Below are 23,918 nucleotides of genomic sequence, written 5' to 3'. Positions count from 1 at the left end.
GATCAGCATTATGGAAAAAAAGTCTTTAGGATTTCATCCCTGTCGCAGACAGTTACTTTAGTGCTTACGCGGTCATTTTGAGTACAGATGTCTTTCTAAACTTGGCCATTTTGCAATCATTTTCAAAATATTCAAAATATACTGTTTGATTTGGCCACATTTTTGAGGGTACCAAATTAAAAAACTGATTAAAAAAAAAGTCCTAACATCTTTCCTTCTCTTTAAGTGAATTTATTATTGCCCTCACCCTCTTGGCCATTTTAAAATACTCACTCATTGTAGTTTTTGATTTTGAATTCTCAAAAGCAGTGTTTAGATATATAAAAAGTAAAAGTAAACAGCCTATCGTCTGAAGGTGGAGAAGGGAAGTGGGGAGAGGTGTTTAGAGGGAGAAAGAGCTGTTTGGGAAGCAAGCTCTTACCTGTGGCAGGAGTGAAGAGTGAGGAATGGAGTAAGAAGATTAATTAATTAATTATGGTATTTGTTAAGCGCTTATTATGTGCCAAGCACTGTTCTAAGTGCTGGGTAGATACAAAGTTATCAGGAGATGTGGGGCTCACAGTCTTAATCCCCGTGTTACAGATGAGGTAACTGAGGCACAGAGAAGTTAAGTGATTTGCCCACAGTCACACAGCTGAAAAGTGGTGGAGCCGGGATTGGAACCCAGGACCTCTGACTCCCAAGCCCGAGCTCTTGCCACTGAGCCACACTGAAGTCCTACCCTCCTAAGCACTGTTCAGTGCTGAGGTTTCGACTGTGGCCGAATTAGGGATGTGGACCCTGGCTCGGCATGTTAAAAATAAGAGAAAATCCAGATTGCCCTAAACCGTAAACTCATTATGGGCAGGGAGTGTGTCTGCTAACTCTGTCGTATTACACTCTCCCAAGCATTTAATATGGTGCTCTGCATGTAGTAAGCGCTCAATAAATGCCATTGATTGACTGCTCAGGAACCTAGTTCGAAGCTACGTTATAGTGCAAAGGATAAAAACCTATTTGGGGAAGGGATAGCAGAATTCCTAAACTTGGTTCTGACCCATACAAGCAATTCTTATCTCCCTAATCCTGTTATTGCATGGTACCCTGAAGATAATCCTACTTTATATTCAACGATCCTCATATTTGGCCATCTCCCCAAGACTGGTCGTTTTTAGAGGCAGCTTTACAAAGTGGTTGTTCCCTTTCTCGAATGCAGTATGGATCCATTTGCAGCATTGCTGGCAGAGAAGGAACAGTAGACGGAAGCAGGGTGGATCAGGGTCTTCCCTGGAATTTTCACGGGGATTCACAGGGAAACAGAAGAAAAGCTACCAGCACAAAGCTCTCCTAATCCCTCCTGGGAGAAACACCCTCCAATAGTTGGTTGGGATTCCTTTGCCTTAGAAGCAGATCTGACTTTTAGGCTGTCGAAAACTGTTTTAAAAATCTAGTAACCCCTTTCCTAGGGGCTAATTCAATGGCTGATAGTTATGTCTTCCTTCGTTCTACCTTGGAGAGGAGATGGGGTGAGGAAGGCAACGAAAGTAGGGGGAGAACTGATAATGGAAGATGAGGGAATAAAGGCTGGCAAGAATCCTGAAGTGGTAATAAAGGGAGAGGCTGGCTCAGAGAGGACTATCAAAGCTACCACCAGTCGGGCTCACCACCCTCAGTGACCACATTGAATTTTGGGAAATGAAATGCTATCGATGATTTCGCTTTATTTGGGGGAATGGAGTTTAAAATCTATCCCGTTTCTTAAACAGTGTTAACGAGACTCAATATTTTATTGCTGAAGCTCCTGCTCTGTTGGTAGGTCCAATAGAGATTTCTATAAAACATCAATGAGTAAATTTGGTGTGTCAGTCATCAGCTTTTTGTAGTGAAATTAGAGTCTTCATGTTTTATTGTTAAATCTTACAATGCTGATTGGTCCAGTAGAGATTTACATAGGCCCTCAACCAGTACTAACATCTGTTTTGGGGGTTTTTCTAATGGTATTTGTTAAGCACTTACTCCGTACCAGGCATTTGGTTTAACAACTGCATTTGCTGGTCTAGTCCATTAATTTTTTCTTTAGTCTTTTCTTGGTAGTTTTTAATAATAATATATTTGTTAAGTGCTTATTACATGCCAAGCACTGGGATGGATACAGGTTAAACAGGTCATGTTTAGGGGCTCACAGTCTAGTAGAGAGAACAGGTCCCTGTGATCTAGATCTGTACCATTTAAGTACTTGATATTCACCTCAGCCCTCTAGCACTTATGTGTACATCCATAATTTATTTTTATGCCTGTCTCCCCTTCTAGACTGTAAACTCCTTGTGAGCCTGGAACCTTTCTACCCATTCTGTTGTACTCTCCCAAATGCTTAGTGTCATACCCTGCATGCAGTAAGTGCTCCATAAATTAAAAAAATATTATATGGTATTTGTTAAGCACTTACTCTGTGCCAGGTACTGTATTAAGCGCTGGAGTAGATACAAGCAAATTGGGTTGGACACAGTCCCTGTCCCACGTGGGGCTCCCCGTCTCAATCCCCAGTTTATAGATGAGGTAACTGAGACATAGAGAAGTGAAGTGAGTTGCCCAAGGTCACACAGCAGACAAGTGGCACAGCCGAGATTAGAACCCATGAAATTCTGACTCCAGGCCCGGGCTCTATCCACTACGCCATACTGATTGATTGATTGATTGATTGATTGAATCCCCTTTTTACCGATGAGGAAACTGAGGGACAGAGAAGTTAAGTGACTTGTCCAAGGTCACCCAACTGGCAAGTGGTGGAGCCGGGATTAGAACCCAGGTCCTTGGACCCACAGGTCCGGGCTCTTTCCGCTAGGTCAGGCTGCTTCTCTGGCACATGGTAGGATGCTGTAGCAGAGCCCTGCCGTGGATCCTGCTAGTTTCATGGGGAATAGAGTTTGGACCAACTCCAACAGCTTATCTTCTTCTTGCTAACTATTCATTCATTCAGTTCATTCAGTTGTATTTATTGAGCACTTACTGTGTGCACAGCACTGTACTAAGCGCTTGGGAAGTACAAATCTACAACATATATGCCAGCCATGCCCACTAGGAACCACAGCAAAAAAGTACAGGAGGAATATGGCTAAATGAACACTTAAATAGTCTCTTTGCCTGGCTTTATCTCTCTTTTCATTTAAAATTGCATTTGTTAAGCTCGTGCTATGTGCCAAGCACTGTAGTAAGCGCTGGGGTAGACACAAGCTCATCAAGTTGGACACAATCCCTTTCCCATAATAATAATAATAATAATAGCATTTATTAAGCGCTTACTATGTGCAATACACTGTTCTAAGCGCTGGGAAGGTTACAAGGTGATCAGGTTGTCCCATGGGGGGCTCACAGTCTTAATCCCCATTTTACAGATAAGGTAACTGAGGCCCAGAGAAGTGAAGTGACTTGCCCAAAGTCACACAGCTGACAATTGGCGGAGCCAGGATTTGAACCCAGGACCTCTGACTCCAAAGCCCGTGCTCTTTCCACTGAGGGCTCACAGTTTTAATCCCCTTTTTGCAGATAATCATAATAATAATGATGATGATGGTATTTGTTAAGTGCTTACTATGTGCCAAGCACTGTTCTAAGCACTGGGGTAGATACAAGGTAATCAGGTTGTCCCACGTGGGGCTCACAATCTTAATCCCCATTTTACAGAAGAGGTAACTGAGGCCCAGTGAAGTGACTTACCCAAAGTCACACAGCTGACAGGTGATGGAGCTGGGATTAGAACCCAGGGCCTTCTGACTCCCAAGCCTGTTCTCTATCCAATAGGCCATGCTGCTTCACGTCTCTGCTTCTCTTGCTTAGTGGAGCCTATAGGCCAGGTATGGGGGGGTTATTCAAATATTGGTTTGCCGTCAATCTGAAGGGTCGTCTCCTCTGTTGGATTTCTATAGGTGTGAAGATATGGTAGATGTGCGCAGGTTAAAAATGCTGCAGATGGTTCAGCTATTTAAATGTGAAGAAGATGCGGCCCAGGTAAGGAGGACCTATCACTCATTCAGTCGTATTTATTGAGCGCTTACTGTGTACAGAGCACGTTACTAAGCGCTTGGGAGAGTACAATACAACAATGAACTGGCACATTCCCTGCCCACAAAGAGTTTACAGTCCAGAGCAGGGTGGAGACAGACATTAATATAAGTAAATACATTACAGACGTGTACATAAGTGTTGTGGGATTGGGATGGAGGATGAATAAAGGGAGCAAGTCAGGGCGACGCAGAAGGGAGTGGGAGAAAAGAAAAGGAGGGCTTAGGGAAGGCCTCTTGGAGGAGATGTGCCTTCAGTAAAGCCTTGAAGGCAGGGAGAAAAACTGTCAGATATGAGGAGGGAGGGTGATGTAGACCAGAGGCAGGATGTGGGCGAGAGGTTGGTGGCGAGATAGATGAGATCAAGGTACAGTGAGAAGGCTTGCATTAGAGGAGCGAAGTGTGCAGCCTGGGTTGTAGGGGAAGATGCTATAAGCATTAAGGGGTTCTCTCTTCCCTGGAAGAGAGTCTTTTGGTCACAGATAACGAATGGGGTTCTGATCAGAATTCAGCAGCTGCTCTGCTCTTAGCATTTCTCACCATTTCGTTGCAAGCAAGGCCTATTTACTGTTCTTCTTTTAGCTCTGTAAGAGTTAGAAGTTGATTTGAAGCCATTTGCATGTTAAAGAACACTTGCTTTCATTTTCAACTTTGGAGATGAAGTAAGAGTCGGTGAGTTCATTTTAACTGGTCAGTCGACAATTTAATTAATTTAACTTACCTATGGTATTTGTTAAGCACTTACTGTGTGCCAGGCATTGTACCAAGTGCTGTGATGGAGACAAGCAAATCAGGTTCGACACGGTCTCTGTCTCACATGGGGCTTACGGTCTTAATCCCCATTTTGCAGATGAGGTAACTGAGGCACAGAGAAGTGAAGTGACTTGCTCAAAGTGTCACAGCAGACAAGTGGCAGAGCCGGGATTAGAACCCAGGTCCTTCTGAAAAAGGAGGCAGGGAGATCAGCCAAGATGCCGATCCAGTGGTCAAGGAAGGTGTCCAGACCAGTGTAGTGGCCATTTGGCTGGTGAGGAAGGGGCAGATACCAGGAAATGTTGTGGAGGAAGGAAAATGAAGTAGCAACAGCCTGAATGTGGGGCTTGAAGGAGAGGGAGGAGTCAAGGAACGTGTCAAGGCTGTGGTCTTGGCAGGCACGGAAAGTGATGGTATGGACAGACATGATAGGAGAGGTGGGCAAACTGTGAACGTGTTACTCGTCTTTCTGCGAGTACACCTTGTAGAAAAACAGATTTCTCATGCGGTCATTAAATTTACTAATTCCAACTTCTGTTGTTTTCTTCTGTCAAGGCAGTGGAATGGCTGAGTGAACTTCTGGATGCACTACTTAAGACTCACATCAGACTAGGAGATGATGCTCAGGAAACCAAAGTCTTATTGGAAAAGCATCGAAAATTTGTTGATGTTGCACAGGTATAGAATCCATTACTTTTTCAACACAAACATTTTTTTCTTCTTCAGCTTATCATTTCTTTATGGTTATAAGGCATTTACAAGCTCCAAGAGGATAATGGTGCTATTCTAGATACCGGTTCCATTTGAAATAGACATTTTTGCTAAAATATGAGTTTTCATCATTCATTCATTCAGTCGTATTTATTGAGCGCTTACTGTGTGCAGAGCACTGTACTCGGCGCTTGGAAAGTACAATTCAGCAAGAAATAGAGACAGTCCCTGCCCACAATGGGCTCACGGTCTAGCACTTTGGATAGTAATAATAATAATAACTACGGGCTCTGTTCTAAGGGCTGGGGTAGATACAAGCTGATCGGTTTGGACACAGTCCAGGTCCCACATGGGGTTCACAGGCTTAATCCCCATTTTACAGATGAGGTAACTGAGGCATAGGGAAGCAAAATGACTTACCCAAGATCACTCAGAAGTGCGATTAGAACACAAGTCCTATCACTCCCCGGCCCATACTCTTTCCATTAGGCCACTCTGTTTCTCTTGGTTTGGGGTTAGCCCGTTACACAATATGGGTTGAGTCGCTTGTTATTTTCTGTTTTCTTTGTAGAGCACTTATGACTATGGGAGACAATTGCTTCAGGCTACAGTTGTGTTATGCCAGTCTCTGCGATGCACCTCTCGGTCCTCAGGCGACACACTTCCGAGGCTGAACAGGGTGTGGAAGCAGTTTACAATTGCGTCTGAAGAGAGGGTACATAGGTTGGAAATGACTATTGCATTCCATTCAACCGCGGAAAAGGTTAGAAGATTTGGGGACTTACGGCTTTCCAAGAGGGCGGTGTATCTTGCGGGAAAAGCGAAAACGTGTAGTCCATTTGAAATGCATTCTCTTCTTCTCCCTTCTGTTTTGAGGTACTTAAATTAGACCGTAAGCTCATCGAAGCGTTGTTGTATGCTCCTGAATATGGAGTATAGTGCTCTGCAGTTGGTCAGCTCTCAAATAGTGCTGGTTGATGGATTTAGTTAGAAAGTAAATAAACTCATTCGATGACAGTGCTCATGGTTTGTGCAGTGCCGGTTTTTTAATGGTATTTGTTAAATGCTTACTATATGCCAGACACGCTACTAAACACTGGGGCAGATAAAAGCTAATCTGACTGGACACATTCCATGTCCCACCTGGGGCTCACAGTCTTAATCCCCATTTACAGATGAGGGAACTGAGGCACAGAGAAGTAAAGTGACTTGCACAAGGTCTCACAGTGGACAAGTGGCGGGGGGCGGGGATTAGAACCCAGGTACTTCCTTCCGACAGAGTCGATAAGCCCACAACAAGCTTATGGTCTAGAAGGGAAGACAGACATTAAAATAAATAATGGCTGTGTACATAAGTGCTGTGGGGTTGAGTGTGAGGTGAATATCACACCCAGTGAGCAACAAAAAAATAAGAATGGAGAGCTCATCCCACAGAAGTCCGGTATAAAATGCATTGCACACTTTCCCAACACTCTCATCTTGTCGGTGTGGGTTAATCGTTCAATTTTTTTGGTTGGGGCTGCAAGAATCACTTTCTTCGGTACCTTAGATCTTGCATCATGATGTACACAAAGGTGCTCAAAGAAAGAATGTAGAGTATTAACATTGCAGAAGTGGGATGTCCACTTCTGTCACCTTCGATTCATTTCATCCTTTTGTTTGTTACAGATTTTGCAAGAATGTCCAGAACAGCCTGAAGCTATTAATGATGAGGAGCAATTTGATGAAATTGAAGCAGTTGGGAAATCGCTACTGGACAGATTAACTATACCCGTAGTTTATCCTGATGGGTACGGTATTGTTGGAATATCATTTTAACATTCTTCTCGGAAGATCTTTCTCAAGAGGAGAGATTTATTTTTTACGCAGTCCTGTCCAAATTAGTCCGAACCTAACTGGGTAATTGAAATGATGATAAAAATGTAAAATCCAGCCCAGACGTGAGGAGAGTATCTCTTTAGGCAGTGGAGGCTCACGGATAGCTAATATATTACTTCTGTGACATTGATAAATGTGGGCTGTTGAAAATTTAGTGGGCTAGTAAAAATGCTGTGCAAATAAAATTTAGCTGTACTATATTATTCCCACACATGAAAACTCTTTATTATGAAACGAAGCCATGAAAGTTCCCTCATGAAAAAGCTCATTTGTACATTTGTTAGTGCATTGGGTTTTCACTCCAACTTCATACTCTACTGTAATCTCATATAGAAAGTTATAATCTCATTTTCATGAAGCTAGACATAAAAGACATCTACCAAGTGCTCAGAACAGTGCTCTGCCCCCAGTAGGTGCTCAGTAAGTACAGTTGATTGATTGATTGGTGTACATGTGTGACCATTTCCATCCTTAGCATGCAGACCATATGGATCACATTTCATTCGTTTCCCTTTCCTGCTGTTCCAAGCAGCAGAATTGTTGCGACAATTCCTTATACAACCTTTCTAGATCATATGCTTATTGTGGGCAGGGAGTAATAATAATAATAACTGTGGTATTTGTTAAGTGCTTACTTATATGCCAGGCACTGTACTAAGCGCTAGGATAGAAACAAGATAATCAGGTTGGCTACAGACCCTGACCCACATAGGACTCACAGTCTTAATCTCCATTTTGCAAATGAGGGAACTAGGGCACAGAGAAGTGAAGTGACGTGTCCAAGGTCACACAGCAGACAAGTGATGGAGTCGGGATTAGAACCCAGGTCCTTCTGATTCCCATGCCCATGCTCTTTCAGCTAGGCTGTGCTGCTTCTCCGTGTGTCTACCATCTCTGTTAAACAAGTTGTACTCTCCCAAGTATTTAGTACAGTGTTCTGCACATAGTGAGTGCTCATTAAATACAATTGATTGATCGACCGATTGATACAACCATGTCTTCTGCCCCTTTATTCACCTCAGTTTCTGTCCATCCCACCATTCAACCTCACCATCACGTCATCTTTGGTCCATAAACTCCACCTGTTTCAGGAAACCTTCACAAACCCCAAAACACTTTAACTCCTACATGTCTTCACCCAGTATCCTACTAAATAAATCCAACAATGGATATAAGCATGCCGGCATTTTAGGCTCATGTCTTGGTCTCTCTCCTTGATTTCAAGCCTCGTAAAGGTCAGGTCCGTATTTATGGGTAATAAGGCTTTACCTCACCAAACGTGGATTTCCAAAAAGAAACTTTGTTGGACCAAAGCAAGGTTGGCTCATGGAACAGATAGGGTAAGGAACTATTGTTGCTGTGGTCACGTCAGGTGAAGTGGGAGAAAGTTTGTGACCATCAAAAATAGGCTTTCTAAGGTTACCTCATAGTACTATGGATAGGATGATGAAGTGAGACAGTTTTTCAAATACACTTGGTTCGCTGTGCATTTTGGCAGTAATGCTGTTATGGAATAAGCTTGTTTTGGTTACAGTGTGGAGTGGTATTGGAAGAAATGGTTGTGTGCATGTGCACTCATTGTGAGCAGTGAACATGTCTTTCAATTCTGTTATATTTTACTCTCCCAAGCTCCATGTTATAGGAGAACTAGGTGTATTGTTAGCTTGCTGTAATGGTTCACTTTTCTAGAATAATAATAATAATAATGGCATTTGCTAAGCGCTTACTATGTGTGAAGCACTGTTCTAAGCACTGGGTGGGGGGGGATACAAGGTGATCAGGTTGTCCCACGTGGGGCTCACAGTCTTCATCCCCATTTTACAGATGAGGTAACTGAGGCTCAGAGAAGGTAAGTGATTTGCCCAAGGTCACACAGCACACAGGTGGAGCTGGGATTAGAACCCATGACCTCTGACTCCCGAGCCCGTACTCTTTCCATTGAGCCACGCTGCTTCTCTAGAAGTTATAGTGATGAATGAAAGTTCAGTGTTACTATAATCGATGGAGTTTATCGAGCACTTTCCATGTGCAGAGCACTGTACTATGCACCTGGGAGAGTCCAGTACAATTTATTGCTGGATATTACATCAGCAGCAGCATTTATCAAGTTTCCTGTGCGTAGAGCACTGTACTAGGTACTTGGTGAACCTACAAAAGACGGAAAAGATATCACACATGCCCTCGGTGGGTATAATAATGATAATAATGGTATTTGTTAAGTGCTTGCTATTTGCCAGGCACTGTACTAAGCACTGGGAAATAATAGGTTCTAACCCATTTCTGCCATTTGTCTGTTCTGTGACCTTGGGCAAATCACTTCACTTCTCTGGACCTCAGTTACCTCAACTGTAAAATGGGGATTAATACAGTGAGCCCTGTGTGAGGCATGGACTGTATCCAACCTGATTAGCTTGTATCTACCCTAGCGCTTAATACAGTACCTGACAAGTAGTGAGGGCTTAACAAATACCACTAAGAAAAAAGGGTTGAATATTCAGTGTCCTATGAAATTATTTTATGTAGCTTCAGTACTGGGAGCTATGCCAACATGCTGGGAATCCAGGGATAATAACTGATGACTTGAAATATCAAATAGAATATAATATGCAGTCATGGAAAACAATGGCTAGTCCATCCTCTGTCAGGGAAAGAAGCCGAAATGGTCTATAAAATATAAAACGTGAATACTCAAAATCCCAGCTGGAAAACCAAGGCTAGTGAGGAAAACTTGTATATTCTTTACTGACCAGTCAGACTTCTGGTAAGTCAGACCAAAATGCATTCCCTCTTTAAAGTCTTCAACCTGAAGCAAAAATGCTTTCTTGTGCCACAAATGGCAGCTTACCTCCCCCTGCTCCGACTCACCAGGACATTTTCCAATTTTCATTCTTTTTTTTTTTTAAATGCTATTTTTTAACTGCTTATTATGTGCCAGACACTGTAATGTACTGCAGGAGATAAATAATTATGGTACTTGTTTGTGCCAAGCACTGTTCTAAGCACTGGATACAAGCTAATCAGGTTGGACATTGTCCTTGCCCCACATGGGGCTCAAAGTCTTAATCCCCATTATACAGATGAAGTAACTGAGGCCCACAGAAGTGAAGTGACTCACCCAAGATCATACAGCAGACAAGTGACAGAACTGGGATTAGAACTCAGGTCCTGTGACTCCTCTCTTCACTAGACCATTCTGATTCTTTAGAAAACCAAGTGCCATTCATGAAAGTGCCAGTAGATAGACATTTTCCTTTCTAGAGCTTTGGTTTTTTATTTTTTTACTTCCCATGTGAACAGTTAAACTGATTCTTTTCTTTGGTTTTTGTTGGTTTTTTTGTTTTGTTTTTTTTAGAAATGAACAGTATTTTGGGAGTCCAAGCGACATGGCTTCTACAGCAGAACATATCAGAGAGAGGATGAAACTAGTTAGCCTGAAAAGACAACAACTCAGACAACCAGAAGCTGCGTCCATAGACAGCTAATAGATCGGACCTTTCTCATAGCTGACAAGACTCCCGAGTGTTATCACCCAGCATGTCGGCGGCATACTACAGCATTTGACGGTCTACATTAAAGTACATTTCACAGCCAATATAAGCCTCATTCCTTCCCCGTAGACATTACTCTCTCTGTGTTAACGCTCTGCATCTATCCAGGCATAATTCTTCGATATGCTATGAAACCATAGACTCCAAATGCCATACCGAAAGGAACTATAAACGTTGCACTGAAAATTCGCTCTCAAGCTTTACTGGATCTGTCAGTTCCTTAATGACCAGCTGGCATAAGCGTTGAATGGTGCTAATAAAAGTGTAGAAGTTCCCTATACATATATATAATATATATAATAGTTTTTCCCCCTATCTTTCCCCAGGTGATGTAGTACCTTTAGGCAGTAGGTTTAAACCCCCTCCCCCACCGACTGTATACTGTGGCATCCATCTCATGTTAATTTGTGATTTTTCAGGCTCGATTATTTCAATCCTGTCAATATGCAGCCAACCCATAAGATCTTTGATCAATCATATCCATTAAAGCCATTTTCCTATCTGTATTAATAATGTGTTAAAAGCCACTGTGCATAATAAAAAACATGTTTTTAAACTCTTATTTAAATTTGCCATTTTACACTCTCTCCCAGTGTCTGATTTTGAAGGGACATAGTCTGGATTGGATTTTTCTTTAGGTGGACATCTGTTTATTAGTTGAACCACGGTATTTTCTCTGTGCATGTATTATAGCCAAGAAAACAGTTAAGTAACCGTGCATGTGATAAACCAAAATGTGTTTGTGATGGAAAAATGCTAATGGAGAACCAATTCTGCTGCAGAGCCCTAAGGATTTTGTGTGAGTAGAATACTGTGCTTGGGGTGGAAGGCGGGCTGTAATGATAAAAATGTATCATTCTTGTTACTTTAAAAAAGACAGTTATATTTGCTTTTTTCAGTTGATATGTCCCAAATCATTGTTTCTATTTATTCCTATTGAAAATACTTGGAAAAAACATTTTTTAATGATTTGATTTGAATTTTCCTTATAAATATAATTCTTCTGGAACTAAATTGAAGTTGTTGCTGGATTATGATTTCTAATGAGTCGAATATTCCTTGCTCTTTTCCACGGGACCCTCCTCAGTGATTGACATTCCATGAGGTGCGTTGGTTCTCTAATACTTAATTCTAAATAGTTTGAAATCATTTTGAAATCATCTTGGTAATCTCTAGAACAGTTTGACCCAAGTCATAAATGCAAAGCAAAGTCAAGGAAAGACACAGAGATCTGTTAGCACCTCTCCTCCTGATAAGAAGAATGTGTCTCATCATGTGGGAAGTTATAGGCACTGTCTCCATTGTGAGGGCTAGTTTGTATAATAGTAGCTGGTTTGCTCACCCCCCTGACAAATGATTTAAATTTATCCCCAAAGAGTTTTCAGAAGATTAAATTCTTAAAATACAACTCTAAATCAAGGCACCCATATCTATCCATAAACTTTGTGAAACAAGAGGGAGAATTGTTAATGAAAGGAGAAGAGGACTGGAATCCAGAAGGCCTAGGTCCTACATTTAACTGGCTGTTCTTGCCTCAGTTTCCCCAGCTGCAATAGGGGTAAATACTGCACATCTTCAGCCTCACCAACAATCTTACAGATATTATGACTATACGGTAAGCACTTTCAGCTTTTCAAGTTAAAGGTGTTACTAAAAGGAAATGTATTTTTCACACTACTGTTTATATTCTGTTCAGAGCTAAGATTAAGTAGATAAGGTGGCCATGAAATGGGACGTGGTATAATGAGAACTGGGCTGTGGGAGAATTGGAAAATTTAATATCCAGAGGTTTTCACTTAAGGTCTCAAGGTGTAATTGGTTAACAAGATATAGTAAGATAGTACTCAGGTCAGAAGTGCAGGATCGGGATGGTTATCAGTTCAGAAAATATAGAGAAAAGGAAAATGAGAAGCTGTGTGGGCTAGTGGATGGCGCATGGGCCTGGGAAACAGGATCTTGATTCTAATCCTAGCTCTACCACTTGTATGGGCTATGACCGTAGGCAAGTCACAACTTTCCTGTGCCTCAGTTAACCCATCTGTAAAATGAGGATTGAGATTATGAGGCCTATAGGGAACAGGGACTGTGACCAACTTGTCTTGTCTCTACTCCAGCACTTATTATTATTATGGTATTTGTTAAGTGCTTACTATGTGCCAGCTGCTAGTACAGTGTCTGGCACCTAGTAAGGGCTTAACAGAGACCATAAAAAAAAAAAATCCAAGATTACTACACATGCTCAGAGATCCAGGTAAGGAAAGAAGACCAACAGCTAGTGTTTGGGCTGAGGGGAAAGTGGAAAAGAAGGGTATCACAGTCGTATAGGAGCTTATTTTATGCGTTACCCTTCATCCTGGTTCACTCGGGATATTCCCAGGAATTGAGGTTTTCTGGGTATATTCTAGAGAGTTACCAAAGAGCGCTTCTGCGTATTGTCTAGAGTCTAAGAAATCTGGTCTCTGACCCTTCTCTCTCTCTCCCCACCCTGGAGGAACATAAGGGTTGTGCAAAGACAAGTTTATGAGAAGTCCTTATGTATATAGCTTTATACTTGGTTGCTTCCTCTAATTGTAATCTATTTTCAATGTCTTGTCTCCCCTTTTAGACTGTAAGATCCTTGAGGACAGAGATTCTGTCTACCACTATATTGCATTGTGCTCTTCCTCAGTACAGGACTCTGCATACAGAAAGCTCTCAATAAATAGCATTGATTAATCGACTGAGAGATGGTATAGCCAGGGCAAAATATCAATTTGTAGCTGTTGCTCTGAATGAAACCCTCCTAAACCCACTTCTCCTAACTTTCCCACGCCGAAGATCCCACCAGGAGCACACAACCTCGTTTTCACCCTAGACTCCTTGATGTCATCCACCTCCCACAACAGGGTAGTTAGATGTGTTCCCTGCCCACAACGACTTTACAGTCTAGAAACGGTTGTGCGTGTTACTCTCCTCCGTAGCAAAAAGACATTCCTAGTGATATGGAATGTTTGGAGGCTCTTGAGTTTTGGGAAATCTGAATTCCTTAGGTGTTTTTTTTTTTCCCCCACCCACTGCAAGAACAGTTCAACGGTTCAAGCTGTGAGATTGCAGTGGGCGGAAGTCCCTGGAGAGGCCTTGGGCTCAACATCAAGCTAAGCCTGCTTGGGAAGTTCAGCAGTGACCCGGATACAGCATGCTATCACCACTCCTGCTGGTATTGTTCTTGCCAAGAAAAAGAGAAAACTGGAGGCCTCAAACCAGCCACCCCGAACTGCATGTTGCTAGGTACTAAAGACAGAATGGAAGGGATTTTAGTAGGTTTTCTTTTTCATTATGGTACTTTTTAAAATTATTTATATCGGTAGCAATAATAATAGTGGTATTTGTGAAGTGCTTGCTATGTTCCAGGCAGCGTACTAAGCGCTGGAGTGGCTACGAGCAATTAAGGTTGGGCACAGACCCTGTCCCACGTGGAGCTCACGGTCTCAATTCCCATTTTACAGTGAGGTTACTGAGGCCCAGAGAAGTGAAGTGACATGCCCAAGGTCACAAGCAGACAAGTGGTGGAACTGAGATTAGAACCCATTACTTTCTGATTCCCAGGCCCATGCTCTATCCACTACACCATGCTGCTGCTCTCTTCCTCCCTTCAAAGCCCTACTGAGAGCTCATCTCCTCCAGGAGGCCCTCCCAGACTGAGCCCCCCTTTCCTCTCCACCTCCTCACCCCCCTGCCCTACCTCCTTCCCCTCCCCATAGCACCTGTATATGTTTGTACAGATTTATTACTCTATTTTACTTGTGCATACTGACTATTCTATTTACTTTATTTTGTTAATATATTTTGTTTCATTGTCCATCTCCCCCTTCTAGACTGTGAGCCCATTGTTGGGTAGGGACCGTCTCTATATGTTGCCAACTTGTACTTCCCAAGCGCTTAGCACAGTGCTCTGCACACAGTAAGCGCTCAATAAATACGATTGAATGAATGAATGAATTAAGCATTTACTGGTATTACATGCTATGTGCCAAGCTCTGTACTAAATCCTTGGTTGATAAAAGATAACGGGGTTGGACTTGTGGAAGTGCTCCCTGTCCTCCTACTCAGTCCAAATTGGAAGGAGGAGGATTTAATCCCTTTTCTACAGATGAGGCGACTGAGGTACAAAGTTAAGTGACTCGCCCTAGGTCACCCTGTAGAGAAATGATGGAGTGGGGATTAGAACCTTAGGACCCAGGACCTCCAGCTCCCAGGCCTGTGCTGTTTCCATTAGGTCACGCTGTTTCCCTTTCTAGTTGGATGAGGTTAGCAAATGCAGTGGAAACATGTGGGAAGTGGTTACACTTACTCAGATTTCATTCAAGTGCTCAAATACTTGGAAAACAGTCGCTGGAAGCACTGTATGGGGCAAGTCTGAGACTTTCTCCATCCCTAGAAGAGAAACACTCAAGCCGAATTTACAGTTTCAGTCACTAGTTCATTCTCTTTTCCCACAGTCAAGTCTTCATTTCTTTTTAGACTGTGAGCCCACTGTTGGGTAGGGACTGTCTCTATATGTTGCCAACTTGTACTTCCCAAGCGCTTAGTACAGTGCTCTGCACACAGTAAGCGCTCAATAAATACAATTGATTGATTGATTGTAAGCTCACTCTGGTCAGGGATTGCATCTACCAACTCTGTTACTTTGTTGTGTTGTACTTTCCCAAGTGCCAAGTGCCATGTTCTGCAACACAGTAAGTGCTCAGTAAATACGATTGATTGATTGAACAATCACCTATGGAAGATGAGGTCTGATCTGAGAGGCCACGTTTCCTGTGAATGCCCTAATGATAAAACTTCAGCAAGTCTTGCAGGGATTCAGTCCTTTAAGAGAAACTGGGACAGAAACTCGCTGAATCGTAGAAACTGAAAACAGAAATGAAAGGAGCAATTAGTCCAACCTCCCCCTTCTCCCAATCCCCATGGCAGAAGAGAAGCAGTGTGGCCTGGTGGATAGAATACGGGCCTGGGAGGCCCTGGGTTCTAATCCCAGCTCTGCCACCTGTCTGCTGTGTGACCTTGGGCATGTCACTTCACTTCTGAAGGATCTCGATTACCTCATCTGTAAAATGGGGATTAAGACTGTGAGCCCCATGTGGGACATGGACTGTGTCCAACCTGATTAGTTTGTTTCTCCCCCAGGACTTAGTACAGTGCCTGGCACATAGTAAGCGCTTAACAATAAAAGAAAAGAGTTTCCCTGTTGGCTTTTCAGTTCCATAAAGGAGAGGGATGTAGGGAGGGTCCACTTGCCTAGTCTGCAGAAGCAGTGGTGGGCTTCAGGGCTGGGGGTGGCGGTCATGTCGATGCTGTTCAGATGGTTGATCCTGCTTCCTGGTATGGATTAGATGTCACCGTCGCCATCCTTCTTGGCAAAGATTTATTGAAAGTCACTCGTGAGTTTTTTATAACACTCTTTCAGCCCTGTGATCTTCATCACTCTGGAGGAACTGGTTCCCTTTCCTAACAGCAGAATTGGAATATTTTCCAGATTATACTCTTCCTTCAACTAGAAAGCGACAGTGACTGTGACTACATCCCTCCTACTCTACGGGCCACTATTTATCTTTTCTCTCATTTCCATATTCCAAATTAAAATCCGTACTCTCCACCCTGAATAAATAAGGCCTCACGCAAACACAGCCTGACAGTGATCAGGGACTCCCCTTAGCTCACATAAGGCAGGCAGCTGGTAGAGCTAAGCAATGCAGTAGCTGGAAAACCAGTTTTGGCTTGACTTCACTGTTTCTCTCTCTACCCATTTGGCCATGCTTTTTCCATTCAGTAATAGCCATGTTCCCCTTTCAAAGTCGCACCTGGAGAGTTTCCAGTATTCTACCAGTCTTGACTATGGGAGGGAGAGTCAAGCAGAAGCTTTTCCATTCCATTCCTAGCTTGGGCAGTGGCTAGCAAGTGGAAGGCAATCTGCTACAAGTCAAAACTCCCCTGTCCTAGGCAGTAGTGACATGGGAGAGAGTCGAGGGCGGAGACTCGAGTTTATTACGTGGAAGGAGGCAATGGTAAACCACTTCCGTATTTTTACCAAGCAAACTCTAAGGATACAGTACCAGAACGATTGCAGATGGAGGTGGGGCGTTCTGGGAGAGATGCGTCCATGGCGTCGCTATGGGTCGGAGATGACTTGGCATAAGACAAGACAGTATCCACTTTGCTTCACTTGTAGAGAATCAGGGCAACAGTGAGATGAAGTGACCAGAGGGATGAATAAGTGATTTGGCTTCACACAGAGTGGAAGTAGTGGGGTAAGATCTTAGAGCGACCAAGGTTCCACCTCATGATTCAATCCCTATTCATTTATTCAATCGTATTTATTGACTGCTTACTGTGCTTACTGCCCTAAGCGCTTGTAATAATAATGGCATTTTATTAATCACTTACTATGTGCAAAACATTGTTCTAAGCGCTGGGGAATTTACATGGTGATCAGGTTGTCCCACAGGGGGCTCACAGTCTTAATCCCCATTTTACAGATGAGGTAACTGAGGCCCAGAGAAGTTAAGTGACTCGCCCAAAGTCACACAGCTGACAATTGGCAGAGCCAGGATTTGAACCCATGACCTCTGACTTCAAAGCCTGTGCTCTTTCCACTGAGCCACGCTGCTTCTCAGATCTCCACCATGAGGCGTTATATGGCTCATTTGAGGTGGTAAGAGAACAGATTGTGTTCAGCTGTAAATCAGAGCTGGCTATTCCTGTTGTAAAACTACCGGGGATTGTTTAAGCATCACTGCTTCAGGACTGCGGGCATTTGTGTGTCGGGTGGTCGGCTAAGTTTTCTCTCTGAGCTGGGGAAGCTGAAGGCTGTTTGCTGTCCATTCTTAAGTGACCCAAGTATTTGATCGAGTTGTTCCGCAGAAGGAGCCAGCATTCAACACATCCGGTCAAGTAGGCCCAATACAAGCTTGCCCTTCTGGGTATGAAATATTTCCGTTGATAATCTTTTCCTAGATCTTGGCATCACTCCGGGTCAGGCTGTTTATTCACAGGAGGCTGGATCTGAGCTTGTCTCCTCCCCACTCTTACCAGCGTCCTTCTATGTGGGCGGCGGGAGGGGCTGGGAGGAGGAGGAGGAGGGTAGTCCCTCAGCGTTTTCTGCTCCATGGGGGCAGAACAAAGCCGAAACCCCCAAGGACCTGGTTCATGGACATGTGCTTGTGAGTGTCTGACCTGCAATAATGATCGAATGACAAGGTAGCTCTTCTTTTCTTTTTCTTTGGCTCATATACATGCTCATGAGGAAAACGACAGTGTAGCTACCTATATTACACTATTCAATATGTAGCTATAACTCTCTGGAGAACAGACGGGACCTCAACCGTGTAGCTGTGCTATACTATATGTAACTATAACCCTCTGTACAACAGGGGAGAGAAGCAGCATGGTGTAGTGGGTAGAGCATAGGCCTAGGAGCCAAAAGATCATGTATTCTAATCCTGACTCTGCCCCTTGTCTGCTGTGTGACCTTGGTCAAGTCACTTCACTTCTCTAGGCCTCAGTTACCTCATCTGGAAATCTGGAAAATGTCAGTCTGTTCAGTCTGTGACTCTAACCTCTCTCATCTGTGACTTCTTTTTCTCCACTGCCTGTGGCTGTTATAATTCTGGGTCTCTTCTGAACATGGATCATCTGAGTGACCTGTGACCTTAGCTCTACCATCACTCTCAGCTGTTGTAATGCAAGGACCCCAACAGCTGCTGTATAATACCTCAGGCGACTGGTAGAACTCTGCTTCTCTAGGACTGGGCTTCATGTGCTGATGGTGGCTTAGGAGAGCACCAACTAAGACTTCCTGGCTCCTAATATAACCAAGTGACAGAAAACACTTCAAAAGGGTGAGAACTTCTAAGAAAAATTTTCAACCGAAGATTCTCTTGATCTCCGCTAGACTGTCAGCTCATTATGGGCAGGGAACATGTCTGCTAATTCTGTTGCAGTTGTACTCTTCCAATTGCTTAGTACAGTGCTCTGCTCATACTAAGTGCTCAATAAATATCATCGATTGATTGGTCAGAGTTAAGAGACAGAATTGCAAAACTATAGAGAATAAAGGGAGGTGTTTGGAAGGGAATCATAAAAGCCACTGAAATGGTCTGGTATCCATGAGGAGAGATTTCTACATCTGATCATGCACAGCAATGAACTTTTTTATATTTGAGTTCTGTGAGAGTTTTCTAGCAAGGCAAGCCCAGCGAGTTGGGGAAGGGAGTTGGATTTAGCTCTGAAATTGGAAAAATCTTGCAAAAAAGCAAATTCAGGAAAAGCAAGAGGGGACGTTAAGCACATCTGCAGAGAGGGAATCGTGCACCCTTTCCACAAAACTCAATATTCATGTTGATCGTTTGCTTGTTTTAAAGTCAACAAATATTAGCCTGTACAGTTTCAATGGCAGACTTAGTTCCGCTGGCTAGATTTAAGTATCTTTTTTCCATTTGTGATAGCTGATACAGTGTCAGTTGATGTTCTAAAAAGCAGAGACAGTCCTAGACACTTCAGATAACAGCAAAAAGTACAGACAACTTAGTGCTACCAAACTAGGGGTGTGTCAGTTTTCTGTTTCTGTCTCTCTCTCTCTCTCTGTGTCTCTCTCTCTCTCAAGAATGATAAACTCAATGGGGCTGGCTATTTTTAACCTCCTGTTCTTTCCCTTTGGCAGAGTAATCAGTGTGAGCGGAGCTCTTTCCCTGAATGAATCCAAGTAACCCTGTTTGTTGCCTTCCGAAAGGAGTGGTAGACAGGCATCTGTTCCGAGACTGCCTTAATGTATAAACTTGGATTCTAAAAACATCATGTCCAGCGAAGAAAACTCTGAAGGTCACTCTTCCACCACAACAGTCAGTTCTGTTGCCGTCCAGGCTGGAGACTCGCGTATTGTCATTGCTGTCCTGAAGGTAAGATGATGTTTACCAATTCTCAACTTTCTCCTCCATGACTTTGCTTTAGTTTGCTCACCTCCCTCCTCAGTGTTACACCGCCTCAGCCTCGTACAGTATAGAACAAGTATGCCGTGCCACAGTTTTAAGTGAGCTGCTCGGAGAAGCCCTAATAAATTCAAATCCCCTCCAGAAGAGTCTCACTCTCAGTCCACTGAAGTTAGAATTTGTCAGTGGCATTTCTTCTGCTAACACCATCCGAGCCTTCGGCTTGGTTTTCACAACTGAACAAAAGACAAAACTATCGATCCAAGTGCCCACCGTCTGTCTGCAGTACAATTTGCCTCCAGTTAGTCGATCTGGGTGAAGGTTTGGGAATTATGGTTTTTTTGTGTGTGGTGCTGACTGGGGAAAAAGTGTTCGCAGGCAGTTTGGTGGGTGAGAGTGAACAGGAAATGACTTTTGTGAAGAGCGGGACTCCCTCCCCACCCCTTTCGGAATCTGACATGGTCAGGGCACTATCGGATTCCTGTTATCCTGCTGGTCAACAGACTATTGTCAGTAAAGGTTGAGACCACTCAGAGCTGAATATTTGTTGCCTAATTTAGGCCCGGCAATCTATCTCCATCTTCAGGCAACATGTGTAATATTTGAGCATACTTCCCAGTGGTATTAGACAAATTCCACCTAAGAGAAATTTTCACTCAGTTTAAAGCATGTAAAAATGTCACGTATGAATGCCAAAGCCTTGGGCATAACTTCAGTTTGCCCGCTTCCTTCCTCTAAACCCCACAGTCTATTGTGAGGGCAGTAAATTGGTGATATTTATTGAGTGCCTACCCAGTTACAAACATCGTACTGAGTGCTTGGAAGGGACCAAAGCACACAGTTCCTGCCCTCGAGGAGCTTTCTCTCAAGAAATCATCAGCATATTAATCAATCAATCGTATTTATTGAGCGCTTACTGTGTGCAGAGCACTGTACTAAGCGCTTGGGAAGTACAAATTGGCAACATATAGAGATGGTCCCTACCCAACAGTGGGCTCACAGTCTAGAAGGGGGAGACAGAGAACAAAACCAAACATATTAACAAAATAAAATAAATAGAATAGATATGTACAAGTAAAATAAATAAATAAATAGAGTAATAAATATGTACAAATACATATATGCAGGTGCTGTGGGGAAGGGAAGGAGGTAAGGCGGGGGGATGGAGAGGGGGAGGAGGGGGACAGGAAGGAGGGGAATCAGTCTACTCCCTACTGGATGTGACTCGATGGGGTTTGGCTGGATTTCTTTCAATCTTGGCTTATGTGGTCTGTTTAGCTTTCCTCGATTGCTGTGGATTTTTGGATGTCGTTCCCATTCATCCAAAGAAAATCCCCTCTGGAGAGGACCCACCTGCCCAATTTGGAGCCAGAGATGGTCGATGTCCCTTTCCCCTCACTGCTCTCCTAAATCTTTCAGGCAGCCCGGTAATGACAATTCAGTTTTCTGAAAGAGAGGGCAAGGTCTTTGGATAACTCACTATTTAGTGTATCTCTGGAGCAGGAGGCAGAAAATAGCAGTTTGGTGTCAGTGGAAAGAAAATTGAAGGATGATTCAGAAATGAAAGAATGAAAGCAGAAGCTTTAAATTCCCCTTTAAACTGTGAAACCGACCTTTTTTTTCCAAGTCCTGGCCTCAAAGCAACTGTCACTTGAAACGAGGCTTACGAAGCCACAAACACACACAGATTGGCTGGAAGTGGAAAATCCGTTTTAAAGAAATGTCTTGGGGCCATGTGCTTGTAGTTTCTAAATGTTTTCCATGACTGATTCTGTTTCCCGAAGAAACACGTTTTTCCAGTTTCTGGGTTTGTCTCTGTGGTAATTCACTCGTGAACACGTCCCTCGATCTTTGCTGGATCTGAAGGAATTAAAGGCCTGAGAGATGTTTCTGTTCCTTTGAATTCCCATGGCTTGTTATACTGTCTACTCAGTGGCATCAGTTGAGAAAACATGGTTCCCCCTTGTCATAATAAGTAAAAGTGAATTCATCCCCTTTACTTTCCCAGGGAAAGCCACCGTGGCCAAAGGTAAAGAAAATGCAAATATATGGAACTTAACCTTATGACATTTAATAAATTTTTTCCATTTGTTTTACCCAATATAACAATACAACATGGGAAAAGCAGCATGGGCTAGTGGAAAGAGTATGGACTTGGGAGTCAGAGGACCTGGGTTCTAATCCCGACTCTACCAATTGCCTACTGAGGGACCATGGGAAAGTCACTTCACTTCTCTGTGCCTCAGTTTCATCAGCTGCAAAAAGGGGGTTAAATACCTGTTCTCCTTGCTACTAAGACTGTGAGCCCCATGCGGGATAGGGATTGTGTCCCATTAACCACTTCCGTATATTTACCAAGAAAACTCTATGGATACACTACCAGAACGATTGCAGATGGAAGTGGGATGTTCTGGGAGAGATGTGTCAGACACTACTCAACAGCATAAGACAACATTTAACATGTATCCATCCCAGCAGATAGAATAGTGTTTGACACCAAGTAAGTGCTTAACAAATATCGTGAAAAAACTAGAAAGAAGCAGAGTAGAGAAGCAGCATGCTCTACTGGCTAGAGCACAGGCCTGGGAGTAAAAGGACCTGGGTTCTAATCCCAGTTCTGCCACTTGTCTGCTGTGTGAACTTGGGCAAATCACTTTACTTCTCTAGGCCTCATTTACCTCATCTGCAAAATGGGGATTAAGGCTGTGAGCCCCATGTGGGACATGGACCGTGTCCAACCTGATTAGCGTGTATCTAGCCCAGCACTTGGTACAGTGTTTGGCCCATTGTAAGTGCTTAACAAATGCAATAAACAAACAAATAAGCAAGCAAACAAACAAAAGCAATTCCCACTCCTCATGGCTTTGACTTCCCACTTGATTTGACGTGGGAAGCGGAAGGGATATATCGCTCTAGACCATAAGCTTATCGTGTGTACAGACTCTGCTGTATCATACTCTCCCAAGCACTTAATACAATGCTTTGAACACAGGAAGCATTCAGTAAATATCACTGATTAATATGTGAGTCTATAGAAGGAGAGCATTGTTACTAAGCATCCACTGAATGGCAATATTGGTCACTCTGTCATACAGAATTTAGGCTAAATTTCATCCCTGCCCACTGTGAGTCTAATTGAGTAGACAGGCAAAACACAGGTTGTGCTGAAGACAGTGGGGGACACTGGGTTGTTTTGAGGAAGAGAAGCCCAGGAAAAGGTGGTCATTTCCTAAGGTTTCCTGCTGAGGAGGGGCGGGGGAGAGATGGAAAGGGGGCGTGGAAGGTAGGAAATGCTTTTACTGGGAATGCAGGTGAGATGAGAGAAGAAATGAGGAGATAAACCAATTATTAAAATCCAGATTGGAGGCCGAACAGAATGGACTGTAAACTCATTGTGGACAGGGAACGTATCTACAAACTCTGTTATATTGTACTCTCCCAAGCACTTAGTACAGTGCTGTGTACACAGTAAGTGCTCAGGAAATAACATTATATGATGGATCGACTAATGGAGTAATCTATTGTATCCAAGGCAAAGAATGTTTTGAAAGGAGCACGGAAAAGGGATGTTTTCCCTCCTGCCTAGACTGTGAATTCCATGTGAGGTAAGGAACATGTCCAACCTGAATAAATTGTATCTGTCCCAGAGCTTAAAGCACATTATAAGTGCTTAACATATCAATCATTCGATCATATTTATTGAGTGTTACTTATGCAGAGCACTGAACTAAGCACTATATAAGTACAGTATAATAGAGTTGATACACATGTTCCCTGCCCACAGTGAGTTTAAAGTCTAGAGGAAAAAACTAAGTGCTCTGGAGAGTTGTGAGTACTTTAACAAAATAGTATCCATTCTAAGTGTTAAGGTAGATAGATGGTCAGACACAGCCCATGTTCCATGTGGGGAATACCAGTCTAAGTAAGAGGGGATCAGGTATTGAATCCCCATTTTGTAACTGAGGAAACTGAGGCACAGAGAAGTGAAGTGACTCCCACCAAATCACACAGCAGGTGAGTAGTGAAGTCAG

The 23,918-nt window shown here is 43.1% G+C and overlaps 2 protein-coding genes and 1 non-coding gene across 5 annotated transcripts in view; all 3 read left to right on the top strand.

The window, feature by feature from the left end:
* SESTD1 (SEC14 and spectrin domain containing 1) overlaps nt 1–11,941 on the top strand; it is an 85,346-nt gene extending 73,405 nt beyond the window's left edge. For all 3 annotated transcript variants that reach the window (XM_038751396.1, XM_038751394.1, XM_038751395.1), the window contains exons 14-18: nt 3,903–3,984; nt 5,346–5,468; nt 6,073–6,264; nt 7,170–7,291; nt 10,732–11,941. In XM_038751396.1, the coding sequence (XP_038607324.1) occupies nt 3,903–3,984; nt 5,346–5,468; nt 6,073–6,264; nt 7,170–7,291; nt 10,732–10,861 (649 nt within the window). In that variant the 3' untranslated portion in view covers nt 10,862–11,941. The remainder of the gene's footprint in view (nt 1–3,902; nt 3,985–5,345; nt 5,469–6,072; nt 6,265–7,169; nt 7,292–10,731) is intronic.
* Nucleotides 11,942–16,746: 4,805 nt separating this feature from the next.
* LOC119932638 lies at nt 16,747–16,884 on the top strand. Its single transcript, XR_005452382.1, has one exon. It is a non-coding gene; the product is annotated as a small nucleolar RNA SNORA7 (small nucleolar RNA).
* Nucleotides 16,885–18,477: 1,593 nt separating this feature from the next.
* The window catches only part of CCDC141 (coiled-coil domain containing 141), a 145,871-nt gene continuing 140,430 nt past the window's right edge, over nt 18,478–23,918 (top strand). Inside the window, exons 1-2 of the mRNA XM_038751341.1 lie at nt 18,478–18,801; nt 19,623–19,857. Coding sequence (XP_038607269.1) covers nt 19,756–19,857 — 102 coding nt within the window. The 5' untranslated portion in view covers nt 18,478–18,801; nt 19,623–19,755. The remainder of the gene's footprint in view (nt 18,802–19,622; nt 19,858–23,918) is intronic.

This window comes from Tachyglossus aculeatus, chromosome 9 (genome assembly GCF_015852505.1).
Source record: "Tachyglossus aculeatus isolate mTacAcu1 chromosome 9, mTacAcu1.pri, whole genome shotgun sequence".
Classification (NCBI taxonomy): Eukaryota; Metazoa; Chordata; class Mammalia; order Monotremata; family Tachyglossidae; genus Tachyglossus; species Tachyglossus aculeatus.
This window is presented reverse-complemented; position numbering and strand designations above follow the sequence as displayed.